The sequence below is a fragment of the Helicoverpa zea genome, chromosome 12, assembly GCF_022581195.2.
Source record: "Helicoverpa zea isolate HzStark_Cry1AcR chromosome 12, ilHelZeax1.1, whole genome shotgun sequence".
Lineage (NCBI taxonomy): Eukaryota > Metazoa > Arthropoda > Insecta > Lepidoptera > Noctuidae > Helicoverpa > Helicoverpa zea.
In genome coordinates, this window is record NC_061463.1 from 2,325,716 (window position 1) to 2,344,548 (window position 18,833).

General features: G+C 36.2%; 1 protein-coding gene across 1 annotated transcript in view; it reads left to right on the plus strand.

The window, feature by feature from the left end:
- LOC124635432 (tRNA dimethylallyltransferase) overlaps positions 1-18,833 on the plus strand; it is a 228,108-nt gene that overhangs the window by 206,175 nt on the left and 3,100 nt on the right. Inside the window, exon 5 of the mRNA XM_047171312.1 lies at positions 12,244-12,359. Coding sequence (XP_047027268.1) covers positions 12,244-12,359 — 116 coding nt within the window. The remainder of the gene's footprint in view (positions 1-12,243; positions 12,360-18,833) is intronic.

Here is an 18,833-nt window from a genome sequence, read left to right on the forward strand (position 1 = left end):
TACTACTTAATTATTCTATTAGTATGCGCTAAACACATCATTGACAGGGCTGCCAGCTTTGCATATCTTAGCTTTAGATGAAGCATACAAATTGCGGGTAAAACCTAGAAAATCGATTCGCAAGTTCAACGAAGTTGTTAATCGATTTTTGTATGTGCAGCTTGTGTTGAAAAGCAAATCTGCTCATTGTGCTTGTGTTTGTAGTGACAATGATAGAAACAGTCTCTGTTGGATACTGAACTATAATAGCATACTTGTTTACCTAAGAACAATAAAAAAGACAACCTTGTCTCTACGTAAATTGATTAATTTAACCGAAAGAATTTGCTCGCCCGAATCAAGTTTTCTTTTACAAATTAGCAGCTTATTAGAACGCGAATTAGTAACAAAATTTACCAAGTTGTAGAAAATCTTGTTTTTTCTTTCTAAAAAGGTCGTATAATAACAATCGGTACTCAGCCCTACTCAATGCAGTTCAATGCGCCAGCGTGCCTCGGCCCGGTGTTTCGGCACTACATTCCGCCTCCGTTAGTCAGAACTCAGACGCCTACGAGCGTCGGCCATTTCGCACTCAGATGAGCGAATACGTTTCAATAAACTAATTGATGTGACAGCTCCACTTGTTTCGTTTTCCAAAGTTTTTTCCCGAAGATCAATAAACTTTTAAATAAATTTTACTAGTGCCAGTAGTAATTACTTGGATATACAGCTGTCTGTCTGAGATTTTTGAGTCGTGAGTCTGTCTGGTTTGCAGTTTTTTGTTGGAATAGTAATTATTTTAACAAGAAACTTATGCGTTTTGTTATGGTTTAATGGATTTTGTCACGTCTTTTTACCTCCCAAATCGTTAAGAAATAAAAATATTGCAGTGTATCGTCGGGACCTCCTATATACATATACTTTTATTACCAAAAATATTTCCAGATACCACATCCAAAACGCTTAGTTCCTTACAAACGGAACTCGAGACACCGAATACTCCCAAATTTGGTCATGGGTCATGCGAAATGCACCAGTCTATTATAATAAAGCGAATAAATAGTCTTGAATAAAGCCATGCTTTACAACCGTGGATAATCAAGGAAATATCACTTTGAGCTAGACCTTAGATTAACTAAATAGATTATGGTATCTGCGCTAGATAATTCTGACCTGTTTGGAATGCCCATGAGAACTAAGTATTGGACTATTATTTGGCCTTTGTGTTCGTTCAAGGCTATGTATAGAAGAAATACGACTATCATTAAAGAAATAACGTGTTGGAGTGTCCTGTGAATCTATAAACGAAACGTAGATATTGTATTCCCTGTTTCTTTCAAGATTATTGAATTTCACCTCAGGACAAAACCCGATTTAAAAACAGTTGAAACTTCTAGAACAGACGCGCAAACGGCAAAACTAGAAGACAAAAAACTAAAACCATAAACCTATGTGTACAATCCCAATTTCATAACATAGCGCTACACACTATTACCCATAAAACACCCATTAAAATGTTCTTCAAACGCAATTAGCAATTACATCACCTACTTCGTATTCAGGTTTTCATGAATGAACGTTAAAAGTCCAAAACGATAAGGTATTTAAAATTACCGGTTTGCTGAATAAATATAAGTGAGACCGTGAAAATCAACGAGTTACTGATGAAGTAATGACGAATGTGGGCGTACGGCAGACATGTTTAGTGAAAGGCATGAATGAAGCACAATTTTCTGTTGAGTAGTACGTTGTTTATGTGGTTGTAATGGTAGCTGGAAGTCTGTGTTACGATCGATGGTCTAGACTTGAGGAAAAAAATTTTACAGTTTCTAATATTCGCTTACGTAGGTATGTTTAATTTTCAGAGTTCATTCGATCTTGCATTGGAAAAATATTACTCTCCTTCTGGCACAGTTAGGTGGTAAAGAACATGCTTTTTACAACATAGAACAGAAGATTTATTTCTATGATTTCACCTTCAGTCTTTTGGCGCCATAATGTTTCAAATTCATACTCCGCCGTGAAAGCACACACCTTCACTTTAAAGTGTCTACCTACTGCAAAATAACAATATTGATCTAGAACACAAATTAAGCACTGATTCGAAATTCAAAAAAAGAAACGCATCGTGAATAGCAGTCTTTACGCCCCCGGCAGTCAACTGTCACAACGTCCATATGATTTAACGTCCAATTCAAATTTCGAACGTCAGATTTGATCGCCCACGATAAGCCCACAGATGACATAATGTTTGAGTCATGTTGCATAAAGCGATGCACCCATTGTGGTATTGTCGGGTTACAATAGGAACTCGCCTAGTAGTGTGGGTCAGTATGTTTATGATTGTATCGTAGTGAAAGTGTTGGAATTGTATGAAAACGAATATTTATTGGTAGATTTTTGCGAAAACAAAATTAATAGAGTGTTTTATAAGTAAGCTGGCAATAGACTCACTAAAATTTTACTCGGTTTCCCCCGTTTAAATAATATCCTGAGTCTGGATTAAGACAATCAAGCAATTACCAAGCTTCTTACTACATAATATTACATTTGTAGATTTTGCGTCCAGTTTCCAGTATTCATATGACGACTTATTAATAAGGTGTTGCTACAATTAATTCTAAGACCAGTCACTACTACGCATAAAGATTCCTAGTTATTCCGCAATCGACATCCCACAATCAATATTACCACGTTATTAGGAGTACGGGTCATGCGGCCCAAGTCACTAGTATAGTAAAAATAACCAGTGTTTTCGCTAAGACAAACATACATTACCAAACGCTATTACTTTTCTAGTATTTCCGTCCAGTTTCCAATACTTATATGATATTACTGTTACTGTTACAGCCTTTTTATCGTCCCACTGCTGAGCACAGGCCTCTTGCTCAATGTGGGTTGGTGGTTTCAGACTTTATAGTCCACGTTTCCTCAAGATGTTTTCCTTCACCTTTATATCAGCCACTGGTGTCTAAGATATACTTAGAAAGTACATACAAACTTAGAAAAGTTGCATTGGTATATTGGTATTGGAACCCCCGCCCTCATACTCGAGATGTTGGTTATTTCTTTACCCACCACGACTTATAATGATGAAGACTTATTAATTAGGTATTGCTACAATTTATTCTCAAACCCGTCACTTCTAGTTCTAACATCGTAACTACGTACAAAGATTCCTAGTAATTCCGTTACCACGTAATTAGGAGTACGGGTCATGCGGCCCAAGTCACGAATAATGAGACGCCAGGCGCATATTATTATAGCTGGTTATTAATAAAACATGCTGCACGATCCTAATTGTTGGTGAGGATGGGGTTTTGGTGGTAGCGAGGAGGTGTAAGCGACAACGAGGGCGATAGAGCCTTATAGGTAATGTCATAATGACGAAGCTCTGGTCCTAGTATAAAATAGAATAGGCGGGATGACATGGGTGGGTTTTCTGTATGAGTCTGATACTACTTTCGACCCCACACAGGGGATGATAAGATTCCTTTCAATGCTGAACTGAATGTCTTAATTGTGAATTGTGAACTAAATGAAGAAAGTTATTAGAGAGTATTTGCCCCAGGTGCTGAAGAAAAGCATTTTTTTACAAGGTTCTGCTATAGGAAGACTTCAGAAGATATCCTGAATTTTTGAAAATAAGAACGAAATGGAAAAAATATACTCAAACTCAAACTCAAAATCGTTTATTCAAATTAAGCTGATAAATCAGCACTTTTCGAACGTCAAAAACAAAAGACAGCCCCCAAAACGCCCGCCCTTCTTCTTATAAATGGTTGTTCCATATTTACATTATATAAATATTGGTTGGACTACGTAATTAAAAAATAAATGAGGCTCTCCGCTTACTGTATAACCACAGCCCGAAGGTCATTACAATAGCAGTATTTTATTTGTATATTATTGATGGTGTTATCGGATAGTTTCACGTAGTATCACTTGAAGGACATGGCTGCCGTACGGGAAATTACATTTACGTGCTAAAATACTCACGAATACTTAAAAGGAAAAATAGGAAGTCTATACTAATATTATAGTTTGTTTGTTCGAACTAGGGCATGCAATACCGGTTTACCGGTTTCGGTTTTACCGGTAAAACCGCCCATTTTCGCGATCTTTAATTTACCGGTAAAAATAATGTGTAACCGGTAAATTACCGGTTTTTACGTTTTTGTGATAATATATAGCAATTGTTCATTTAACGTCAAATCTTCATTATGTAGCCTGAACATAATGTAATTTTGAATACATTAGGTACATTATTGTTAAAGTTGCTGTTTTTTAGGAAAGTAAACTTATGTGGCTCCTTAACTATAGGTTAGATACAAATCTTCATTCTCATCTTAATTTATAATATCTAAACAAATTTTATTCATTCGGTTATTCTGATTTTCCTCATAGGTGTCAGCTCATATAAGCTAAAATATAGATTATGCTTATTTTACTTACTCTATGACCTTATTGAGCAAGTGCTTTTACTTCACTACCATGCGGATAGCACTGAGGACACGGTGGAGCACACAGTCTAGGTGTGCACTGCCTGGGAAGGGTACCGCCGTGTCGTCGTCGAGCCAATAGGCAGCGGCGACCTCTCGCGTCCGGCCCTGGTTCAAGCCATGGTCCGGAGCGAGAGGGAATGGGAAGCCGTCACCTCCTTCTGCGAAGCAGTCATGCTCGAGAAGGAGACGGTGGAGCGCCTGCGAGTTCGCACCTCTCATCCCAGCCGCTGTAGTGGATCAGGAAGACACCACGGGCGCCGAGTGTCGAGAGACGACTCCCGGCCACTGCAGGCGTCGGTCTGTGGACGGCGAGTTCGGGTGGCTCGTCGTTCCTCCGTCTGCATAGACAACAGACCCGTGACGGCGGCCCAAGTTGTTCCACGCGCAGGGCCAAGGCCTGCCGGGGCTGCGGGATTGTTCGAAAGAGTTACCGCGACCCTGGTCCATAAAATGCCTACGATTTACCATAAAAGAGGGCTTTTGCTTCACGGTAATTCTTAGCGTTTATCCAGTCTTGAGACGGAGTCCGCTTTCCGTACCTTCTTCTTCCACTTCAATCTATCCAGGACATCTTCCTCTTCGAGTTCGTAGATTTTCAAGTCATTCATTACGACACTCGACCACCACCGTTTCGGCCTGCCTCTGCGCCTTTGACCGGGTATTTATTTATTTTATTTATTTATTTAATGCTTCTGCACATTTTGTACAAGGGCGGACTTAACGCCTTAGGCGTTTTCTACCAGTCTACCTTTGGGTGGTGGGTGGGTATATTGAGATTGAGTACACAACATTGGCGATGTATTCAGGTGGTTTCCTTTTCACATGGCCGAACCATCGCAGCCGTTTCTCTTGCATTTTGTCGACGACATCGCGTACGGATGGTACTGACATGTGTGTTTATTACGGCCCACGTCACAAAAAATGTTTACCACCTTACACCTTGTATTTTTAATTATTTTTTGCTGCTTTACTACCCAATCTTATTGATATAATATCACATTAAAAAAAAATACAAAAATTACCGTTTTACCGGTTTACCGGTAAAAATATTTTAATTACCGAATTTTTACCGGTAATTTTTATTTTACCGAAATTGCATGCCCTAGTTCGAACGCGCCAGTCTTAGGAACAGTTCCGGAATTGAAAATAAATATTTCAATGTAATTTCAATAGATCACCCATTTATCGAGGAAGACTACATAGTTATATCTGGATGCGCGGAAAAGTCCCCACGGGAAGCGGTTGAAACCTCTGGTGACTAAATTGAAGTGACCTGAAAACAATCTGCGAAAGGTAAATGACTAATGACAGCTATTTACATTTGTTTTCGAAAACGATAAAATATCCTAATATTCACGTACCTTATACATATAAATCATTAATCTGGATTTTAAAAAATACAGCACATGTATATTACCTACACTAAAAAGTGAAAGTAAACAACCAACATTATCTCCTTATCTCACTATTCTCGAAAAACAATAACAATAACAGCATAATCAGTTATCTATTATGTATTAGTCAGCTGTACATTGCACCACTGTTATGTACTGTGTCAGAATTGCACAATGTATGCAATCTTCAAACATTGTGTTATCGTAGGTAACTATGTATGTATGGCTCCCGGTTCATTTTGTAGAATGCATTTTTCTCTTCATTATGCAATCATTTTTCATAGATTTTACTGTTGTTGTTTGTTAGTATGACCTTATCATATATGGTTGGCGAAAAATATATGGTTTTTACGGTTCCAACCCGACCCAAAGGGAAAAACAGGACACTTCTCTCTTCTCTTCTCTGTCCGGCGTCTGTCCATCTATGTGTTACCAGGCTGTATCTCATGAAACATGCTGGTTAGAACTCAATTGCGTATAGAAACGATCGTATTGAGAACTTCGGTAAAATGAACCGAATTGTCTCAAAGTAGTCATTTGGAAATCATTTTTGAAAAATTATGGTAGTACCTACAGGATGGACCAAGCCTAGCTTTAGCAAGCAACGCTGCGGTCAGAACTTTATTCGATTATTTTTTAGTAAATGGAAAATGTTGTTGGGTTTTTCCGATTTATCGTAAACTCGGAATGCAGACACACTTGATGTCAACATCCTCTCATCCTTTTAGATATGACTTCATCACTGTTGATGAAGTCAATGAAGTCAATGTGGATACACTATCATAGATGCATCTGTTCTTGGAACTGGCAATTTAGGGCTTTTACATAATAAACATATTTTTTCGTAAAGAAAAATATTAAGTAGACACAGATAGAACTAATTTATCGCTTTTTTAACTAGATATCTATTTTCGGAAATATAATTAATAGAAATTAAAATATTCGCGACAATTAGGCAATAAACCAATTATATAATCGCTTTCGGCTGTCAAACTAATTGAATTCGGTTTACGAAATAATTTTAAGACAGATTTGACGCCAAATAAACAATTTTATGCTAATGTTGCCAGTAATGAAAACATAAATGTCAAGATATTCGACCTTTGGTCTGCAGTGGCGTGGTAATTATAGACTGTATGTAATAGCTTAGCACTATTTAAGTCTAATTTATTGCAGGCAAATGACTTTATTCTAATCAATTCAGAACTATAGCCACACACATTATGAGATAACGGAGACATGACAAACCGGTCAGACTTTTACTCAGTAAAACCCACCTTTGTTCCTTCTGGAGCAATTTGTGTACCAGGGCGGTAACTCTTGCAAACAATCCTGTAGCTTGGCACGCCCGAAGCATAGACTTCGGTAAAAATACCTAGGAACTTCTTACAGTATGGTCTATATACTGACCAAACTTGTGTCTTTTACAGAAATCCGTTTGGCGGCCTCTGACATAGATAAAGAAGGGTGTGCTTAATCACTAATTTATATATTCCACATGTCAATATATAGGTAACGTATACTCGATATTAAAGCATTGTTTATTTATCTATCTACGAGCAATAAACAGCAATCTTAGTTATGACAAGGGCGGTGTAATAACTCCGTCAGTCTGGAGTCAAAGTCAATTTTATCTAGTATTGAAATTATCTCCTATATCGGGAACGAGGACACAAATGAATTACGTGATTCATGTGGACCGTGGCGATGTCTGGGTTAGTTTTAAAAGGTCCATTTGGATTTAAATTTGAAAATTTTGATTAACTAAAGACAGTGTATGAATTTTTGACAGTACATTTGGGGTGGCGTTTGAGAAATTGGCGCTCCGTAACGAATATCGAAGATCATTTAGAAAGGTCACCAAAAATGTATGTGGATCGTTTTGTGTGCATTGCCGTATAGCAAATTTTACAGAAGCAGATATATTACAATGTAAGAAAGAAATTTTAAACTCAAAATCCAGAGTGCTCTTGATCCAATATTATCTATCCATGTATATTAAACTAACAAATTAAATAAACATATAAATGACACAGGTGCACTATCAACATAAAAAGTGGTCCTTCTAATCTTCCTCCACAGTGTTAGTAAGTATTCACACGTGCATACAAGTGCATAATGTTAGGCTAAGCGCATGATGCACTTACGCGCGTACTCGACCGAACGAGCCCGAACATAACCCTTGTATGTGGGGTACCTAATCGTTTGTGTTTGTTCTCAATCTATAGACACGCTAATTGCTTGATAGATCAATGAGGATTATATTTAGTGGTAATTAGTGCCTGGATTTGATAAGATCGAAAAATATCTACTAATATAAATAGTTAAACCTTCGCATTAAAACTCCAAAAATCACATTTTATAATGGACCAGCTTTCGCCAGCGGTTTCACTCGTATCCCGTGAGAACTATTATGCGTACAAACGTAGCCTTCCTGTTACCTCGATAAATAGGTCTAGAATCTAAGGTAAGGTATCTATCACTGAAAACATATTTCAAATAGGTGAAGTGTTCCTGTGATAGCAAACTTTATAATATTAGAACCTATGGATTGAACTCTAAAGAAGATAACCAGGTGCTTGGTTGTTCCTCGAGAATACTAAGAAAATGCGTTGATTAAAAAAGGTTCGCTTTACCATCTAGCTTTTCTAGCAACTTTTCTAAGTTTGTATGTACTTTCTAAGTATATCTTAGACACCAATGACTGTGTTTCGGATGGCACGTTAAACTGTAGGTCCCGGTTGTCATTGAACATCCTTGGCAGTCGTTACGGGTAGTCAGAAGCCAGTAAGTCTGACACCAGTCTAATCAAGGGGTATCGGGTTGCCCGGGTAACTGGGTTGAGGAGGTCAGATAGGCAGTCGCTTCTTGTAAAGCACTGGTACTCAGCTGAATCCGGTTAGATTGGAAGCCGACCCCAATATAGTTGGGAAAAAGGCTCGGAGGATGATGCTTTACCATCTAGCTTAGAATATTCAGCCATTCAAAAATAACCCAATACATAGCTAAATAAACAAACGTACTGGCAGCATATTCCAATCTTCGAAAGAGGTTTTATGCAACCCAATTTCTTTTAAAAACAAAACACCTCGAGTACCTCAGGAACCTCGTGGCCTCCTACATATTCCTTGGAACCGCACCAATTTTGTTGTGAAATAGTTTATTTTCTCAGTACTTACCCGGGTACACTCTTGGGGGATATTATCCTTTTATTACATACTCGTGTAGAAAGTGCACGTGTAAAGGAACGAAGGTCTCAAGCTGTATTGTATCTGTTTACTTCTTGGTCGTTACGGATAATAAGGACTAAGATTTCTTACTTCATGAATGCCAAAGGAATGGTCTCTTCCTTCTGAATGTTTGTGAGGCTTTGGATGATAAACTGCTGAACCAATTATAATGAAATTTGGTATGGATATAGATTATAACATGGAAAAGAAACTATGATAATTTTTATCATGGTGCGTACAACAGTTTTGTGTGGCAAACTGCAAACAAAAACCCGGTGCCGATCAAAAAAATATCCTCAAGGAAAAACACATAAATATCTTATACTTATTAATCGCGCACAAAACAAGGATAGACCACAAAAATACACACACATTTATAAGCACTAACTAGGTTTTCCCTAACTGGGCCACATAGGGACGGGCGTAGTGAGCTAAGCCTAAGCATATGCAGTGTACTATGCACTATGCACCTGTAATCGTGCATGGGAAAGGTCAGCTAAGGACTGACACACGCTCGACCCAGATGACATAACCGTGACCAACGTGGACGTAGCCAGTGGGGGGGCGAGTTGGTGATGTTCATTTGTTTATGTCTTAATGAAGGGAAGGAAATATGATGAAAAGTCATACTGACGAATTAAGAAGGCTTCGAGACGGCCGGTTAAAAAAGTGAGTGGTACCGCGTCGTATGTAACGTAAAATGAAACATACCTTTTTAAAATACAATGCGTTAAATTCGTTATTGTATTAAGTGATTGTTTGTTTATACTTTATAGATATGGAATAGGCTGATACTTAGAGAATATGTTTTGTTAATAAGTATTTATATACTTAGGTAAGTATAAAAAAATCAGTCTATATTAACAGAAAAATCGCTTTGTTCTTATCCTATTATGGACTGAATCATCTATCTAAATAGATGTAATTTAAATGGAGTAGCTATCTCAACTAAACCAGTAACTTAAGTAAAATTCTATAATTCATATTAATTCAGTAATCGGATAAAAAATCCCATCTTTCGAAATACAAAACGGTACCTACTCATAATATCTTATTGTAAACTCATAGAATGCAAAATTGTGTAATTGTGTAGTTACTTTCCTACTGAAATATCCAATTATGTAGTTTGTTTTCTCGGAATCAACTCATCTACTTCAAATCAGCATTCCAAACATATAGACAGACAGTTTTTCAACACAACTACAAAATGTCCAGGCGTGACTCACACGCTAATCGATTGTTTTAAATCGAACACAATCGTTATAACGTGGTAACGATCAACAATGCTCGATTAGCTTATCGATCAATCGAGAACCATGTCCTTTAATCATTGTAATTACCATATTCATGAAATTTGGCTATGGGAATTAGTAGTAACAAAGTTCACAATTTGAGTACTAGCAAAAAAATCGTGGATTTTTGCTTCAACGATTTATCATGATTTTCAAAGCTTGTAATATTGTATTTGATATTAATTTTCGTAAGTAAATTGTATTTTCTGTCAGCGTTGATCCGATGAAGAAAAATTGTTCCGTTATCAAAGTGTAGATGCAAAAATAAAAGTTAGCACACAATAAATAACTCCATTATGACTTTCTGTTTACACCCAAATTGATTTGTAGAACTACATAATAAGTTACCTATAAAATAATCTTCAAACAAATAATGTACACACTATACAGGAATTAATTTTATCCAGTGCACAAACTTTGTCAACTTATAGTTAAATAAGTTTTATAGATACGTATATTTTTATTTTGTCGTGTTTTAGTACAAAAAAGAAAAGTTATTGATATCGAAAGATGTTTATTTTGTTACCGATTGTACGGTCGCAGTCTTCATAGTAGGCACGGGCGGCAACGCGAAACCGGTTTACTGACGCGAGCGCTGCTCGGCGCGTTGGTATCCATATTTTGCTGATTTTAGGGCGGACAAAAGAATGACATTTTTTTTTACTGATGATGCAGATATGTTCTGTTATAGTTCGGCCATTCAGAGAATGCGTTCCTGACACGTCGCGATTGAACTGACGACGTACATAATGATTCTGGACCACCAGTGTTTTTTGTGCACTGCTTAAAATTCATTCCTGTATACATATACAAACTTGTACTAACAACATAAAAAACTTAAATACCTACTATGTACTAAAAAAACGTACATAGAAGAACATTAATTAGGCGTTGAAGTATTAAGTAACCTAAAATATACTTGAACAAGAAAATCACATACTTTCTATATAACGTTGAATAGACAGCTATAATCCAAAACCGATTTCACAGTTTCAATAAAGTCTAGATTGCAAAACAGCTTAGGGTAAGGAAATTACAGTTTTTCGAGTCCGCCCAGCTTCATAAAGGTTCTCATGAAAGAGGCTGTAACTATGTTTACCTGTTTGTAGAACTCTTCAGTGATTATGGACGCCTGGTACTTTTAAAGTTAGAGGCTTGAATCTTAGTAGCAATTTCACTTTTATAGCGTGACTCCTATCCTAGTACTTTCTTAGAATAGTTTTCGCTTATCGATAAAGAAATATGGGTTTATTTATGTGCAAAGATGATTCATTCAAATCAAACATAACTGGTGAAATATGACCGTATTGTGTAAACCTTTAAATACCTCTTCGGAAAACTCAGATAAAAAACATCCGTAAACCATACAATCCCTTAATATTGGTAATGACGTACATTGGTTATTGCACCACAGTGCATACCTTTATCTGCTATCTTATCTGTTCTTGCAAATATAGTGTTTAGACGTATTTGGTTCTCACGGGAACCCGTATTCCCGTAGGAAATATTCCCGAGGGAACTACTAGAGGTCACTAAACATGGGGTCTTCGTACTCTTAACCAAATAGGGACACCTGCCACCTGCGTCTTGCAAAAAACTTATGATAGTGTGATTTTTAGGGGGATCTGGATTTGCTGAGAATTTGTTCAGATAAACTTATATTTTTTCACTAATATCTGGTCCCCACTCCTACAGTTCCACTTGCGTCCCGAGGGAACTTCTTCCCGCACCCAGATAAAAATTAGAGTATGCCTTCTCAGGCTGTAGAACATTGTTAACTACACTGTTTTGAAAAATCTGTTAGACTTAATGTTATGTATGTTAATGTTGTTTTTTGTTGCAGGCAATTCACGATGAGCGACTGAACTCCCGTGTGGACTCCATGATAAAAGATGGACTCATTCAAGAGCTTCTGGATTTTCATGATAAACACAACAAACAGAGGATACAGGATGGAAAGTAAGTTTGCAATAAAACGTAAAGTACGAATATACGGGATCGATTCCAGGCAACCTTTATAACTTGTCTGAAGACAAACGTAGTCCACCATAGGGATCAGTCTAACCGAGCACAGCTGACTACCACTGTTCTACATGGAGCAACTAACTATCTGATCTCCACAACCTAGGTTACTGACCTGGGCAACTCGAAACCCTTTGCTCTTAATAACCAAAGACTGGTTGTCAGGCTTCTAACTACCCATAACAATTGCCAAAGACGCAAAAGCGAACAGTAAACGATTAAAAATAACAACGGTTTTGGACATAGCTATCACTTTAAATCTAAAACCAACAGACAGTGAAGTCTGCCGATCGATAGTTAATTTACGAAAAACAAAGGGCATTGGATCCACACAAATTATGCGTGAAATTAAACGGCGCTTAGCGAGACACTGCGTTTGGAGGAACGCGAAATTGTCAGGAAACTCGCACTTTATAGTTTGACTAAGAAGTCTTGATACGTAACGAAGTATGGAATCAATTTGCAGTACACCAGTATTGTCTAAAATATCGTCGTCTCAGTTACAATATTTGTAACTCAAGAAAGGCTGAACTATTCACTGAAAAACCAACAGTCAGATATAAGATTTTTCTTATCTATATTATACGGAAACAGAAAAAAGTTCCCACCTTCTTCTACTTTTGAAATCCACTGGACATAGGAAGTATCTACTTTCCTTTGGTACAATTATGCATTCAAGTTTTATGGTCTTTTAAGTTGGCAAGATCATTGGATTGAACCCATGTTTTCTTATACACAAAAGAAATAATATTTTTTTACCATTTTGTGATTAGTTCTCTCCTTTGCTTTATGGTGTGTTCCCCCTAGATCGCGTCGTATCGGCTAATGGGTAATTATATCCCCATTCTAATCCCGACCGCTAAACCGCCGCCAACACGATCCATCATAAAGTTGTTTGATCAACACATTTGCGTATCATGTGGCCAAGAAACTGGAGAAATGGTTTAAATTAATAGTAGGGAATTTTAACTAAAGTTCTAGAAAAAATGTACAAATAAAACTACTTTACTTACAAAGGGCGAATGGCTACTACTATAACTTCAGAGAGTCATTTGGCGACAATTTTAGGTGCTCCTCATTTTCTTTATTCAAATTCTTATAGTGTCTGTTTTGATACAAGATTGAAACTGTCCCCCATTTTAGTGTACAATGATCAAGATTTTTTTCAGTTTTTTCGGTTCTTGTTTTCTTGTCTTCTTCTGTTATTTAAACTATACTGTTGCGATGTAGTTAAATTGGTATGTATATGATAAGGCATTATGATAATGTTCTAGCAATTCTTCTGCCGGCAAGCTGCATATTATGCGTTGATCTGCGTTTACAAAATACATAGTCCCTTTCGGATTCCACTGCAAATAAGACCATTGGATAGATGCAAATTAGATGTCACAAAAATTAAAAATTCTAACTCATTGTCACGAATACCAACGCACCTCCATGGTGTAAGACTATTAAAAAAAAAGTTGTGCATAAAAACAAAGATGGCGTTCGCGGGCAACGGCCGGAGTGTCATCTGTGGTGCTGCGGTCTTACTATGGTGTTGGGTTACATGGAATACTAGGATCCCATGGTTTGATACTTGGGGCTAATGAAAAATTTAATGGGGATTGATAAGGTAGAGCTTTCTTATAGTTCGGCCATTCAGAGAATGCGTTCCTGACACGTCGCGATTGAACTGACGACGTAACTTTGCAATGGCGTTGCAGTTACGATAAAAATATTTTTGCTGGTTGTTTACCGTTTTAACAATTGAGGAGCATTAAAACAACATTATTATATCAATAATCAATGAATGTAGTTACGTCGTCAGTTCAATCGCGACGTGTCAGGAACGCATTCTCTGAATGGCCGAACTATAATTAGGTTAATTTTACGTCAATTTTAATATGTTCAATAAATGGGCTATCTGATAATGAAAGAATTTTAAAAATCGGATCAGTAATTCCTGAGATTAGCACGATGAAGCAAACAAACAGACTCTTCAGTTTTATAATATTAATACTTTTATTCATAAATAGAACAGACGAAAATAACTTCATAATACGTGAAGATATTTCTAAGTAAATCCTCAATGTAACGACTGCCTACGCATACTAACGCTTCCTTTTACATAGACTCACGTTTTATTTAGGCAATCGAAAGTAATTTAACTTAGTCTTCTTAATTATTTGTTTTTTAACTAGGCGCTTAATTAATACTCAATCTACTGAGACCGATAATCGTAACTTTGACTAATTTTCAAAAGTGAAAGTTTTAGGTAATTTTGTACTCTATTAACCATCTAGATTTAAATCTAATATGCTTTATATTTTAATCATCATCATCTCCCGAGCCTTTTCCCAACTATGTTGGGGTCGGCTTCCAGTCTAACCGCATGCATCTGTGTACCAGTGTTTTACAAAGAGCGACTGCCTATCTGTCCTCCTCAACCAAGTTACCCGGGCAACCTAACATCCCTTGGTAAGACTGGCTGACAAACTTACTGGCTTCTGACTACCCGTAACGTAACAACTGCCAAAGATGTTTAACGACAGCCGGGACCTACAGTTTATTCATCTGTATCTTTTAATATGGTTTTAAAAAATATTGTATTTTTTTTTGTTTCAAGTATCAAGATTATGTAATTAGATAGTAAAAAGGGCTGCGTAAGCGCGGGGCGGTAGCTAACGAGGAACATTAGCTTGTCTATTCGGTAACCGAACCCACACTCGCATCACTTCACTCTCGCACTGTGGGATAAAAACTGCGTTAAAAAAAATATTACCCTTCATAGGTTATTGTATGAGGAATCGATATTCATTAAATTTTTGGAATAAGAGATCGGTTACTATACGGCTAGTCTAGTGTCCATTGTAGTTTTAGTATTCAAGTCGTTCTTGTCACATAAAAATGACAAACTGATAATAAGTATATTTTGTTTCACTTTCGCAATATGCAAAACCGATTAAAGCTATTGATAGAATTTAGTAAGTTAATTGGATAGTATCCCGAAAAACACAGGACATTCTTTTCTAATTTATGGGGAGTAGAAGAACGGTTCCCTCAGAACACAAATAAAATGTAGGGAAACGGGAAACACACCCGTTAAACTATATCTACCTTAAAATTCATAGCTACTTTAGACCCTGAACTTGCAGTTCTGTGTCGGTAAAAGGAGGTAATATATCAAAATGGTGCATAAACCCACAGGTACCCAGACCCACAGCCACTTGACCCTACGCGGAGACACCATACTAACAGTTCTTTCATTTTATATTGTAATCGATAACTACACGGACATAGGTGACTAGAAGACTATGATTATACTTACTACCACTGTGACTATGCTTCTTTCAAATGTCTATGGTGAAGAACTATTTAGAAAATGTGAATGAAATACAGAAATGTGCTAATGATGATAAAAGGCAGACTTACAAGTAGTTTGGAGTTTTCTTGTCAGAGAACCATCAACTAAGTAGTCGGCGTACTACGGCTTTATAAGAACAATTGATGGATACGATTTATCAAAAAGCTAAAAAAGTTCAGAGAATCTTTCATTAAAGATAATTTTATCAATCAACTATCTTATTTTTAATACCCTACCAACTTCAAAGTAAAAATACTTATTTTATCACAGTAGATTGTCGCTTCTAGTTCCTAACCAGCCATGTAAACTTATAGGTCTTCATCTATCGGACGGTTCATTAGACGCAACTAATACGTCACTAGTACCCTCTAACCTAGTTCCCTACCCTTATTACCTCTGTACCCTCTGAATAAGGGCACTGGAGCTTTACCTCCCGTACCCATGTTTTGTGTTGGGAACCTAAGGTAGGTAACAAGGAATTGTAGGACTGGTTCTTACTGGATTGCAAGCTCTGAACAAAACAACAATTTGCGCCCTGAATGAGTGTGATGTGAACGGGGAGTGTTGTCATGGCTTTATAAAAATGCCACATTAATAATCGCGCTCAGACATAGGTACATACATACAGGTTAAACCGAGAACCTTTTTTTTAAATTCATGTTTCGTTCTCCATTATATAGGTTACGATAAGATTCTTGGTAGATAGTAATAGTATATCTTTAGAAAATTTAAGTTTCTCTTAAGTTTATTTTAGAGCTAAATCAGTTGAAAAAAGTCGATAGGTAACAGATAGACATAGAAGTGGTAAGTTCCACAACTATTAGCTATAGTTCAGTAGCCAGTTAAACCACAGACATTCATGTCTACAATTCAATTGATTATTATTACAGCTTTATTGTAATTAACTGAAACACGACTACAAACGTCTAGTCGTTACATTGCAACTGTTCTCCCTAGATTTATAAACGAATTTAGATTTTATCTATTAAGTATTAACTTTAATATCTTAGTAACTAGTTAACCATTGTTTTGTGCTGATAACTTTGTGTATAATGTATAGGTATTCTGTTCTATAACTGTAATAATTGTAAGGTTAAGTTGTATTGTTCGAGGATTATTTTTGGATGGGTGACCAAACAGTAATTTCGTAATTGATTTATTGTTATGAAGAGACCATTTGATACTAGAGTGAAAAAAGTGGCAGTGATAAAACTAAAAATTCCAAAAGACTGGTTAGTACGATTCCCACGTAGTAGGCTAAAAGTAGGTATTTTACATAGACATAATATTAGTAAACAGGACTGCGCACATAAACCCAAAAAACGAGCCGAATGAAACAGTTAGTACGGAGGCTGTCTGTCCCTTTCTAATAGGGTGACTATGAGATTAAGCTATGTGAGACAAATCCGAATTTGCTAAGATTATTAAACGCAGATTGGTATTGAAGTTTTAACTTACGCAGTTTGTGACCTTAAGATACTTATAAAGGCTTTTAATAATTAGCGGGAATTAGCAGTATAAAAGCAGGAAGATTCGAAGTGAAGACTGTTTTTTTTTTTATTTCTACTTCATATATAGACTGCTGAGCCATTTATGTCGCCTTTCTTCATTTTTTGGGAAGCTATAACAATAGTACAACAGTTTTAAGATCCATCACCCATATCTTCACTCATTACAAGAATTCATGGGCACCCTAGTTGTTTGGTTTACGAAAATGTTATTATTAGCTAACCTGTGGAACGATATATTGCAACCACCATAGGATTCACTTTTACACGTATAAACGCAACACTTTTTCACCATTTAAATAGTTTAAATTGATTTAATACAAAAAATATAAACAAAATTTTAAATGCTGATTACGCGCCAAGAATGATAAGGGTTACCGCTAGAAAAAAAAAACAAAATAAAAATTTATGTTGTTTATGTTTTAAGAATAATAATTTATATAAATAATTTATTCGTATAATAAATTAATGCGATTTTAATTAATTTGTTGACTTACAATTGTTAAAATAAGATAAAATATATGTGATTCAATTGTTTTTTTGGGAAGACAAAACTGTTGATCACAACATTTTTTTATGCTGGCAAGGTGTTAGAAAGAGACAAACGGCCTCCGTTCTAACTATCCCTATCGGCTCGGATTTGCCTCTGTGTATTATGCAACAAATTTAGTACCTTATTGCGTTGGAATAGAGTTCATTTTCGTAAATATATATTTTGAGCGTGCGCAATCTTGTTTATTATATTCATAGACATAATATTAGTAAACAGGACTGCGCATATAAACCCAAAAAACGAGCCGAGTGAAACAGTTAGTACGGAGGCTGTCTGTCCCTTTCTAATAGGGTGACTATGAGATTAAGCTATGTGAGACAAATCCGAATTTGCTAAGATTATTAAACACAGATTAGTATTGAAGTTTTAACTTACGCAGTTTGTGACCTTAAGATACTAATAAAGGCTTTTAATAATTAGCGGAAATTAGCAGTATAAAAGCAGGAAGATTCGAAGTGAAGACTGTTTTTTTTGTATTTCTACTTCATATATAGACTGCTGAGCCATTTATGTCGCCTTTCTTCATTTTTTGGGAAGCTATAACAATAGTACAACAGTTTTAAAATCCATCACCCATATTTTGACCCGTTACAAGAATTCATGGGCACCCTAGTTGTTTGGTTTACGAAAATGTTATTATTAGCTAACCTGTGGAACGATATATTGCAACCACCATAGGATTCACTTTTGCAAGTAGAAACGCAACACTTTTTCACCATTTTAATAGTTTAAATTGATTTAATACAAAAAAATATAAACAAAATTTTAAATGCTGATTACGCGCCAAGAATGTTCAGGGTTACCGCTAGAAAATAAAAAAAAGCAAAATAAAAATTTATGTTGTTTATGTTTTAATAATAAATACGAATAAATTAATGCGATTGTTATTAATTTGTTGACTTACAATTGTGAAAATAAGATAAAAATATAAGTGATTCAATTGTTTTTGGGAAGACAAAACTTTTGATCACAACATTTTTTTATGCTGGCAAGGTGTTAGAAAG